Source organism: Pan paniscus, chromosome 18 (assembly GCF_029289425.2).
Source record: "Pan paniscus chromosome 18, NHGRI_mPanPan1-v2.0_pri, whole genome shotgun sequence".
NCBI lineage: Eukaryota > Metazoa > Chordata > Mammalia > Primates > Hominidae > Pan > Pan paniscus.
The window spans coordinates 90,725,853-90,738,333 of NC_073267.2; the positions used below are offsets into that span (position 1 = coordinate 90,725,853).

General features: G+C 39.2%; 1 protein-coding gene across 4 annotated transcripts in view; it reads right to left on the reverse strand.

Annotated features, from left to right (window-relative positions):
* Positions 1–891: 891 nt before the first annotated feature.
* The window catches only part of CMC2 (C-X9-C motif containing 2), a 30,560-nt gene continuing 18,970 nt past the window's right edge, over positions 892–12,481 (reverse strand). For 3 of the 4 annotated variants that reach the window (XM_003820899.6, XM_024925815.3, XM_055100122.2), the window contains 2 exons: positions 6,610–6,681; positions 892–1,269 (listed from right to left, as the gene is read on the reverse strand). In XM_003820899.6, coding sequence (XP_003820947.1) covers positions 1,183–1,269; positions 6,610–6,681 — 159 coding nt within the window. In that variant the 3' untranslated portion in view covers positions 892–1,182. Of the gene's footprint in view, positions 1,270–5,575; positions 5,686–6,609; positions 6,682–12,481 lie in introns of all 4 variants that reach the window. The other variant, XM_008974368.4, reaches the window with a different exon arrangement.

Genomic DNA, 12,481 nt, shown 5'->3' on the forward strand with positions numbered 1-12,481 from the left:
GAATACCTCCTGTGATGGGGAAGTCACTTATTAAACATCGACACCAACAAGGCCTCATGCTGGATATTATACACAGAACTCCACTAGAAGGAGCTCACAGCTGAGTCTGTTCCCTGACACCTGACAAGAAGATCAAGCCCCTGCTGTGACTGCAGCTGGAAGCTGCTGACTTCCAGATTGTCACAGGTCTCAGAAACACTTGGCAGAAGGAACACTGGTGAAATGACTGCTAGAATTGGGCACAGGAAGAACAGTCCTATACTCAGCAGAGAGGAGACACACTGGCCTAAGGTTAATGTCCAGGAGTTAACTGGCACCTCGAGTGGACACATTCAACCAAATGGGAAAGCAAAGTCTGCTAAGACTCAATTCCTAACCAGATGAAATTTTATCAATGTTAAGTGTAAATATTTAATCTTTTAGTCTGGGCACAGTGGCTCACGCTTGTAATCCCAACACTTTGGGAGGGTGAAGTGGGCGGATCACCTAAGCTCAGGAATTTGAGATCAGCCTGGCCAACATGGCAAAACTGTCTCTACCAAAAATACAAAAACCAGCCAGGCATGGTAGCCTGCGCCTGTAGCCCCAGCTACTAGAGAGGCTGAGGCTGGAGAATCACTTGAATCCGGGAGGTGGAGGTTACAGTAAGCTGAGATCGCACCACTGCACTCCAGCCTGGGCGGCAAAGTAACACTATGTCTCAAAAAAAAAATTTTTTTTTAATCATTTACAAAATCACTCTTTAAAAACAATAAAGTTGGAACATTTTCAAATAGTTAACACTGCTGGGATTTCCCCAGAATTCTTCAACATCATGTTGTCAAAAAGAAAAAGCCTAATGGCAACATTTTCCTCTAATGCCAGAAGAATCTAAGAGAAAGGAGAAAAAACTTATTTAAATTATTTTATTGAAGGAGATAAGTTACTCAGATATTAACTGGTTGTAGGCAAAGGGAATAAACATGGTGAACTCAGGTTTGCTGGTGAAGGGGAGACAGTACTAAACGCCCTGCCCAACAAATACTCAGAATCCAGGGTTTTCATATTTCTCCATGGTTCCATCTCCCACAGGTCACTTTCCATTCAAAGGATTATGGAGACCAAAGAAGACAGGATTCTTTCAGGTATCAACCCAGAGTCTTTAGGTCTTCTCTCAGCCAAGGCATCGAGTGAAAATACAATTTATTTTTCGGATTCCTCTGGAGGATTAAAAAGTTTCTTTCGCATCGCAATGCCATGCTCCCTGCTCTTGGTCCTGTTTTCTATGTACTGAAAAATAAAAGAACGGGGGGGAGAAAAGAAACAGCAGATTATGTCACTATTTATAGCAGTTTACTATTTAGAAATATTTGCAAAATATAAATGTTCTTTGAGGTTAACAGGGTTTAAATTTTTTAAAGATGTTCTTACTGACAAAATTCTTATCTTTTATTTAACCAAATCTGAGATTGGAAATAGTTACCTTACAGAATATCTCATATCTAACACAATTTCATTCAATACAGTACAGCATCTACATGCTAATAGATGCACAAATGTTTGCTCAATCAATTTCCTCCCCAAATTTGAATTAAATAAGTACTGAAGATGGGCAAATTCTGTCCATGTTCTCCAGGGGCTCACAGTCTAACTAGTCCTCTAACTTCTGCTGAGTACCTCTAGTGGAGAGGCTCACTTCCTTGAGAGGTAGCCTGTCTAACTGTTGGACAATTCTACTCATTCCCAAGTTTTTCATTTTAAACCAAAAGTGCTTCCCTGTAAACTCCTTGAGAGGTAGCCTGTCTAACTGTTGGACAATTCTACTCGTTCCAAAGTTTTTCATTTTAAACCAAAAGTGCTGCCTTGTCAACTACCACCTTTTATTTCTTCTTGTCTGCTATAATTTTCAAACATTTAATTACAGATAACCCACTTACTACCTTTTGCGCTGAACATTGCTAGTTTCCACAACTGCTGCACAGAACACAGCCTCCATCTTTTAATATCTAACCTATAAAATGACTTTTATTTCATAAAGCACTTTAACATTAATGCCCCTTACCAAAAAAAAAAATCACAACCAAAATTGAATACAGTGCTCCAGTCACAATGACAGACATAGACTACAGTGGGCCTACATCTTAGACCAGCTCACATTGTATTTCTTTAGACATTATCAAGAGTAACTAGCTCTTAGCAACCATATTATCCTATTGACTCATATGGAAATACATAGCTCAACTTCCCAAGGTTTCTTCATCACGAACAGTTATCAAACCTGATACTCCTCAAATCCTATGTTTCTTAATCAGCTACATATAAACACAGTTTTCACCTCAAGAGGTTTTCAGCCTAGTATTCTGATCTGGCCAGCAGGTTACAAGTAACAGGAGACACAAAGCCTGGCACTTAGATTTTCTTAAATAGTTAACCTACATTTAAAGCAGAGGACCTTAAAAGTGTTTTTATATGTATATATGTACATGCTTATAATACATACACCAATCCAACACACTTTAAAGGTGAATGAGTGTGTTTTCCCCTGGGCAGAAGGGGAAAAGGGTAAAAGTAAATTCAAACAGAAAAAACTGAAAACATGTGAACAGTTAACATCAGAATCTTTTAGGAGCCAAAGATCTGGAGAGCGAGGCCACAGAAATTAAAGATTAGTGATACCGAGCTCATCAGGGACAAACCCCGCCACCCAAGAGAGAGTAATGAGGGGATTCATGACTTTGAGTTACTTCACTCTTCTGGACCAGTAACTTCAAATATAAGGAGGTGGGCTAGATAATCTTTAAGAAGTTTTCTAGGTCAAAAGTTTTGATTGAAGGATTCTAACATATCTTCTGGAATGGTAGTTTTCAAACTTTTTATTACTTCCTTGTCAAAAGGCTACTTCAGGCCGGGTGCGGTGACTCATGCCTATAATCCCAGCACTTTGGGAGGCCGAGGCGAGCAGATCACCTGAGGTCAGGAGTTAGGGACCAGCCTGGCCAACATGGTGAAACCCCGTCTCTACTGAAAATACAAAAATTAGCACGGCATGGTGGCATGCACCTGTAATTCCAGCTATTCAGGAGGCTGAGGCAGGAGAATCACTTGAATCCAGAAGGAGGAGGTTGCAGTGAGCCGAGATCGCACCACAGCACTCCAGCCTGGGTGACAAGAGTGAGACTTCGTCTCAAAAAAAAAAAAAGGCTACTTTAAATTACACATGAAGCACCAGGTCCCTTCAAAGTCATTCATTTTATCTATCATACATTAAATTTACTCATAAAATTGTTGGGGAAAAAATCAAAAAACGCTATTCTAGAACAAGGAAGGATACCTGCTCTGAGAAAAAGTTTTCATATCTACCTTTAATCACGTCTACTGGATTGCCCCCAGCAATCAGGTTGAGAAGGGTCTTAAGGGAAACTCTTCAGAAGGTAATACTTTGTAGCAGGCCAATAAAATAAGTTACAGAGCAAATTAAAATATAGTCTACATTAAAATATGCTAAGACATCTCCAAAGGAAGTCAAGATGGTCCCTGAATAAAAGGGGAGAAAAGGATGAATATGAAGTTACTCACAAAACTCAATCAAACAATACAGACAGAATGAAAGGCCAATTAACCCCAAACCAAACAAAACAATTAAGAGGGACAAAAGAGAATGCCACAAAAGTACTTAGTGTTTCTTTTCAAGAAGAAGAACAAAAGGCCAGGTGCAGTGGCTCACACTTGTAATCCAAAACTTTGGGAGGCCAAGATGGGAGAACTCCTTGAGCCCAGGAGTCTGAGACCACCCTGGGCAACACAACAAGACTCCATCTCTCTAAAAAAAAAAAAAAAAAAAAAAAAAAAAAAAAAGAATAAAAGGAGTGACACAGCGGAGTCCCAACAAGAAATGGCCATACCCTTTTTCTACTTAAAAGCTTCATGGAGGCTGGGCGCAGTGGCTCACGCCTGTAACCCCAGCACTATGGGAGGCCAAGGCGGGTGGATAACAAGCTCAGAAGATCAAGACCATCCTAGCTAACACGGTGAAGCCCCGTCTCTACTAAAAATACAAAAAATTAGCTGGGCGTGGTGGTGGGCACCTGTAGTCCCAGTTACTCAGGAGGCTGAGGCAGGAGAATGGCGGGAACCCAGGAGGAGGAGCTTGCAGTGGGCTGAGATCGCGCCACTGCACTCCAGCCTGGGTGACAGTGAGACTCTGGCAAAAAAAAAAAAAAAAAAAAGCTTCATGGAATGAAGTAATCAGATGACACATGAAGCAAACAGTAGCAGGAAAGCATCTGAAGCAAGCATTAAGAGTAGAGAAGAAATACATGAGTGCAGACTCAGAGATTAGTGATGGGCAAGCAGACAGGAAAACATCTACAAATTAGAGAATAAACATCTACAAATTAGAGAATAAAGTAACATAACTACACAGAGGACTTAGAAAAGAATTCAAAGAGAAAACATGAGATGTATAGGAAAACAAACTCAGACAAAATAAGAAAAATATCTCCAACGGTCTACCAAAAAGTCACTGACAGATCTCAGGCCAGCTGAGAAGACAATTTCATATGAAGATCTAATTGACAAAGCAGTGGCAAAATTTCTGAACTATACGGGAAAAAAATTTAAAAACATGAAAAAAACCTATGTTATACAGCTGAAAGTATGTAAAAAACAAATAGCCATACTGAATAAAATAATATGAGCTATATTTTTCCATAAGCTATTTATTTATTTATTATTTTATTTTTTTTAAATTTATTTAGAGACAGAGTCTCTCACTCTGTCACCCAGGCTAGAATGCAGTAATGTGATCTGGGCTCACCGCAACCTCCCTCTCCCGGGCTCAAGTTATTCTCCTGCCTCAGCCTCCCGAGTAGCTGGAACTACAGGCGCCTGCCACCATGCCTGGCTAATTTTTTTGTACTTTCAGTACAGCTGGGTTTCACCATGTTGGCTAGGCTGGTCTCAAACTCCTGACCTCAGGTGATCCGCCTGTCTTGGCCTCCCAGAATGCTGGGATTATAGGCGTGGGCCACCACACCCGACCAATATTATTTTTTAGAGATAGGGTCTCACTCTGTCACCCAGACTGAAGCACTGTGGCGACCTAGATAGCTCACTGCAGCCATGAACTCCTGGGCTCAAGTGATCCTCCCGCCTCAGCCTCCCAAGTAGCTGGGATCACAGGTGTGTGCCACCACACTTGGCTAAATTTTAACAGATTTCTTTGAGACAGGGTCTCACTATGTTGCCCAAGGTGGCCTCAAACCTTTCACCTCAAAGGATCCTCCTGCCTCAGTCTCCCGAATAGCTGGGATTACAGATGCCAGCTCACAAGTTTACTATTAAAGAAACATCACCCTAGGTGTATTTTTCATGTAAACTGGCTTTTTCATATAAAGGACAAAAATTTTTAGTAAATCATTTAAAAACACTAATAAGGCTGGGAATGGTGACTCATGTCTGTAGTCCCAGCACTTTGGGAGGCCAAGGTGGGAGGACTGCTTGAGGTTAGCAGTTTGAGACCAGCCTGGCCAAAACAGTGAGACTCTCATCTCTACAAAAAATGTGTAAAACCTTAACCAGGCATGGTGGTACGCACCTGTAGTCCTAGCTACTCAGGAGGCTGAGGTGGGAGGATCACTTGAGTTTGAGGCTTCCGTGAGTTACGATCACCCTACTGCACTCCAGCTTAGGTGACAGAGTGAGACCCTGTCTCAAAAGAAAAAAGAAAAAAAGAAACAAACTATTACTCTTCACTGAGTACTCCAAAAAGTTCTTCCAACAGTAAAGGTGAATGTCACACTTTAAAGGGAATCCAGGAAGGGAAAAACAGCCTAAGCAGAAAACAAAATCAAAAGAAAGATGTTGGACAACTTCAAATATTATATTTAAATCTTTCAATATGATGCAAAAAAAAAAAAGTTCAAAAATAACAAAAATGGTATCTGAAAGGCAAAATTTTAGCCATCATATACTTTTAAAAGTTCTGGACACAAAAAATCTGATGTATGAAACAGAAATTGAATCAAATTTCTTTTCAAAGGTTTAAAATGCACTCTGCTTATTTGGCAGTGCCTGGAAAAAGACAATGAACTGTGTACTGTGGCTATTTGCCCAAGTCCAAGTCGTGCCCTAAAATCAAGTTCAGGAGATGACAGTGTTCCAAAACAAGTCAAATTAGATCCCTGTGGCTTACACAAACCATAACTACAAAGAAATTCAAAATGTTAAAGCTGAAAACAGCCTAATTCTAGCCTCCTCAATTTATATATAGAAATTGAGGCCCTGAGAGTTTTAGTTACCTACCAATCAGCTAATAGGTGACTGATATAAGTCTTTCTGCCGGCCAGAGATACAACTTCCTAAACCATTAAATTCATCCAGATGACCTACAGTAATCATCATAAGGAAGTTGTTTTCCTCATTTGTGTTCATGGCTAAAAAGCTATGTTCTAAAACTGTCCCCAGAAAAGCTTTCATTTCTTCCCCTAAACAGAGGAAGTTCATACATGTAAAGTCAATTTTCTGTTACACTAAAATTTGGGGAAAATTCAATAATGGCAGTAATACACAATATTCAAAAATGTTCTGTTCTATTGTTCAACCATATCCATCCTTTGACACTTTTCTTACCTCATTCTTCAGGCATTTTCTCAACTCCCGATCAACATCATTACAATAACCAAAAAATTTCAGAATGTTGTGCTAAAAGGAAGAAAAGGAGTAAAATATTTCATCCCATAATATGCCAAGGTTTGGGGCACATATAATTTAAATACTGCTACAGAAATGAGTTTACAGTGTCACTTTGTTAATAAACAAGTAATAGTTAAATCACATGTATAAAACACAGTTGGCCCTTGAACAACATGGATTTGAACTGCATGAGTCCACTTATACCTGGATTTTCTTTCAATAAATATATTGAAAACATTTTTGAACATTTGGAACAATTAAAAAAAACCTCACAGATGAACTACCATAGCCTAGAAATATCAAAAAAATTTAACAGAAAGATACGGCATAAATGTGTAAAACATGTAAATACTGGCCGGGCACGGTAGCTCACAACTGTAAATTCCAGCACTTTGGGAGGCCAAGACGGGTGGGTGGATCACGAGGTCAGGCGTCAAGATCAGCCTGGCCAAAATGGTGAAACCTCGTCTCTACTAAAAGTACACAAAAAATTAGCCAGGCGTGGTGGTGGGCGCCTGTAATCTCAGCTACTTGGGAGGCTGAGGCAGGAGAACTGCTTAAACCCAGGAGGCGGAGGATGTAGTGAGTCGAGATCGCGCCCCTGCACTACTCCAGCCTGGGCGACGGAGTGAAACTCTGTCTCAGGAAAAAAAAAAAAAAAAAAAGTGAATACTAGTCTACTTTGTCATTTACTACCATAAAACATATGCAAATTTTAAAAAGATAAAATTTATCAAAACTAACACACACACAGAACATAAATAGCATCATTCAAATTTGAGAGAATTGTAAGCAAACATAAAGATATATCAAATCACAACTACATAAAATTAACTGCGGTATATACTGTACTGCCGTAATAATTCTGAAGTCACCTCCTATTGCTATTACACTGGGCTCAGACACTACAATTATCCACTTATAACACCCTGTGATACCAATAACATACACAGTAAGCAAGTCATGTTTACTGCAATAACCATAAACCTTGAATAACACCATGGGACCCATATGAAGTGCCACTAGTAATGCTGGAAGTGCTCCCAAGAAGCAGAGAAAAGTAATGACATTACAGGAAAAAGTTGAGCTACTTGAAATGTACTGTAGATTGAGGTCTGCAGCTGTGGTTACCTACCATTTCGGACTGACATACATCATCTTGTAAACAGATGATGTAAACTTACAATATCAATAAATACAATACCATACCATAAATGTATTTTCTCTTCCTTATTTTTTCTCTAGCCTACTTTATTGCATGAATACAATATATAATACATATAACATACAAAACATGTGTTAATCAACTATTTATGCTATCAGTAAGGCTTTCAGACAACAGGGAACTCTCAGACAAGTTTTTGGGGAGTCAAAAAGTTATATGTGGACTTTCAACTGCATGGGGGTCAGTGCCCCGAACTTCCAAGCTGTTCAAGGATCAACTATACAAATGAACAAATTATCCTGGTTCTTCTTACAAAGAAGGAATAAATGTTCTGCAAGTAGAAACAAAGATTTAAAGACTTTTTCTTAATGAAAGGGAAGCCTACTTACTAACTCACCAAAACCTCACAAAGACAGTATGAAAGTTTTATCATAACCTAACACCCTTTTCTTAAGGGAAATGTTAAAATCACAGCACAATCCATTCTCTATTACAGGGAGTGGTGTCAAGCTGCAGCATGGCCACACTGCCATGGGCAGAGTAACTTCACTACCAAACACCGTCCTGTAAAAGAGTTATCTAATAAATGCTTAGTGCCAGAGCCCTTTTCTCATTTGCCCCCATTCAAAATGTCACCAAAATACATCAAATAAGTAACATAGCTGCGCGCAGTGGCTCACGCCTATAATCTCAGCACTTTGGGAGGCCAAGGTGGGCGGATCACCTCAGGTCAGGAACTTGAGACCAGCCTGACCGACATGGAGAAATCCCATCTCTACTAAAAATACAAAATTAGCCAGGCATGGTGGCACATGCCTGTAATCCCAACTACTCTGGAGGCTGAGGCAGGAGAACTGCTTGAACCTGGGCGGTGGAGGTTGCGGTGAGCTGAGATCGCACCATTGCACTCCAGCCTGGGCAACAAGAGCGAAACTCCATCTCAAAAAAAAAAAAAGAAAAAGAAAAAAAACCCCACTATCATTAGATGCCCTATAAAGGTCATATAAATAAGCCACTAATTTACAATATAAGGAAATCTGCCTGAAGTTCAGTCTGATTTAAAAAATAAAATAATATCTCCTAGTTGTTTCTAGTCCTATGAGTATTATCGTGGCAAAAAGTATGTGTGCTCTAAAGCAGGTTAAGCTGAAGCCTGAAGTTAAGAACCTGAATTTCAGTAGGAACATAATTAGTGTGTTTGCACTTCACGATTTTCAAGGGTGGGTCAGACAGCATGGTGATCTGTTTTATAACGACAGGTCATAAATGCTGAACTTGGTAGTTGTAATAATAAGCACATCTTTTCCTTTTCGTTCTAATTAAGGCTTTCATGGAAACCAGACAACACATAATTAATAAGCTATGCCTCATGCTATTTCTTTTTTTCCTGCTTCGCCACCATTTTAAACGTACGTTTCAATTCCACACTGAATAAGTGGTCAGTTTTTCCAGAAAGCATTTAACATAGACTAAAGTCTCCTATTTGTTACCTAATGACCTTTCCAGAATAAATTTTTTAATTTAAAAAACTTTTTGTACTTAATTTTTATTTTACTTTTTTCTTTCCTCTATCATTCCCAAAGAATAAATATTTCCTGTGTATTTTCCTGTACTACTACTTCCTTGACAACAAATAAACATGACAATGCATTTTCATGCCTTCAAGTCAAGTAGACTTTTCAAATGTAAGGCAATATTACATAGTTGACATTTATTCATATCATTCCACATATGTACATCTTAATTCAAAAATCCATGACAAAAACTAATTTATATGCTTCCTTTTACCTCAATATTAACTAAGGTAAAATGAGAATTATACTCTTGTGATGTTATATGAAAAATATTAGACCCAAATGCCCCAGAGAAATTGGTAGAAGAAATGCCCACAGGCTACAATTTTCTTATACTTACATGGACTGAGTCTCTAGTGCCTGGTGTCAATTTCTTGAGAACCAAACCAACCGAGTAATTGATTGAATAAGTGAATCAACAGATATCTGCGAACCTTTTACATAAAGAACAATGTCCCAGGTACCAGGGACACAGAAGTGAGCAAGGTGGATCTGCGTCCTACTCTCACACTACATAGTCAGAGGGAAAAAGGCAAATAAGAAGTGATTGCCATAAAGCAGTGGTTCTCAAAGTGCAGTCCAGAGACACCGAGGGGTTCCTGGGACCTTTTCAGGGAAGGTACGAGGTCAAAACTATCTTCTCAATAATACAAAAACATTTGTTTTGTTCATTTTCATCCTCTCACAAGGGTATAGCGGAGTTTTCCCGGGGCTACATGAAGTCTAACATCACAACAGATTGAATGTAGAGGCAGACATGAGAATTCAGGTATATTTTATTAATTCAGACATTTAAAAAATGAAAAGCAATGCAATTCTTTTTGCTTTTTTCTGGTTTGAAAAATAAGATTTTCGTGAAAAATAACTAGGCTAACATGTCATCTTAACATGTAAAATTATAATTTATCATTGTAACTTTAAAATAATTTTTTCTTCATTTCTCAGCCTTCATTTCTAATCCAATAAATATTGTAGATATCACCCACATAAACAATAGCTCCCTAGAATCCTAAATAATGTTAAAAGAGTGCAAAAGAGTCCTGAGACCAAAAAGTGTGAGAACTGCCACGAAGGAGAAAAGCTGTTATGTATGATGCTACTCAAACAGAGTGACTGCACCAGGAGAATCTAGGCCAGGAAAGGGAAAAGGAAACGACCAACTAAGCTGAAGAAAACCTGAAGGATGATAAAACCTGGTTTAGCAAACAGTAAGTGGAGCCAGGAGGAACGCACTAAGCTCAGCAAAGGAAAAATCAAGGCTTGGAAGACAGAAATATCATTCTCCCATATACCTGCAAAAAAAACAAAACAAAACAAAAAAAAAAAAACACAGGAATGAAGGGGAAGGAGCTGTGGGAGAGTGGTGAAGACTAACAGCTACTCAAGGATGAGTTTCATTAAGGACTTGAAACACAAGGCAAGACATTTACAATGCATTGTATAGGCAAAAGGATCTATTAAAAAGGTGACAATGAGCCAGGTGCAGTGGCTCATGCCGGTAATTCCAGCACTTTGGGAGGCCCAGGCGGGCGGATCACCTGAGGTCAGGAGTTTGAGGCCAGCCTGGGCTAACATGGTGAAACCCCATCTCTACTAAAAATACAAAAATTAGCCAGGCATAATGGCCTGGTACCTGTAATCCCAGCTACTCGTGAGGCTGAGGCAGGAGAATCGCTTGAACCGGGGAGACGGAAGTTGTAGTGAGCCACGATCATGCCACTACACTCCAGCCTGGGTGACAGAGAGAAACTCTGCCTCAAAACTAACTAACTAAATAAATAAAATGCAGATTCCTAACAGCTGCAGTGAGCTGAGATTGTACCACTGCACTCCAGCCTGGGCGACAGAGTGAGACTCTGTCTCAAAAGAAAAAAAAAAAGGTAACAATGATTGAACTTATTTTTGAAAGATCACTCTAAATCCAGGGTGGAAAATTGATTTAAACAAAAAAGAAAACAAAACCGCCAGGAGACCAGATAGAAGTCCTTTACAGGTGGCCCCAATAAAAGTGTTGCCATGGACTATGGCAGTGGCACTGGCAAAGGAGAACAATTGTTCAAGAGAGATTCGGCAGAGAACAAACAGCCCTGGTAAGGACTCACAGGAAGAGGTAAGGCAGATGGAGGAATTAAAGATGACACTGGCTTTCAGCCAAGAATGACAGTGGAATTAAAAAGAGATAAGATAAATTTTTATCTGGACATGTTGAGTTTATTGGTGGAACAGTTAAGTCCACTATCTAGCTGAGATAAACCTGGAACTCAGAGAAAATCTGAGCCAGAGATACAGATTTGGGAGTTACTGAAACCAGGAAAGTGAATGATTTTTTGCAGGAAGGTGTAGCCTAGGGTATCCTGAAGAGTAGCCAAAAAAACTTAAGGAAAACCAGGGAAGAGAAAGTTATGGTAGAAGCCTGTGGAAGAGTGTTTTGAGAGGGAATCAAATGCTGCTGGGAGAAAAGTGAGGTAACTACTGAAAACATCCACCAAATTTGCCAGTAGTGCAGTCATTAGTGATCTTGAAAGTTTTGGGACCCTAGTGAGGGTAGAAGCCAACCTGAAAGAAGAAAGCAGTATTCTTTCAATAGCTCTGAAAGGGACGCTAACACAAGATACCAGAAGGCTGGGATTATGGGAAGGAATCTTATGTATTTATTTTCTCACGATGGAAAAAAAGTGGGCATTTCAAAATGCTAATAAGAAGAAGAGAAAAAGGGAAAATACAAAAATTTTTTAATGGTGGAAAAACCCAGTACTTAGTGAGTTTATCTCTGGATGGTTGAACAAAAGGTAATTTTTGTTTGCTTTATACTATCCTACTTTTTTAACACTATCTAAAATGATATGTATTATTTACATATTACTTTTATAAATCAGAAAAAATACATAAGGATTTCCAAGTAGCTTTGACGAAATGAGCTGTTCTAAATTCTGTATTTTACCTTCAGATGGAAAGAATATCTAAGTCTTGCTGACAAATTTAGGCAAAATAGGCCAGTAGATCAGAAGCCACCCACAGACACCTGAAAGCTGTGGAAATAACACTTGCCTGCAAAGATCACAGCAGAACT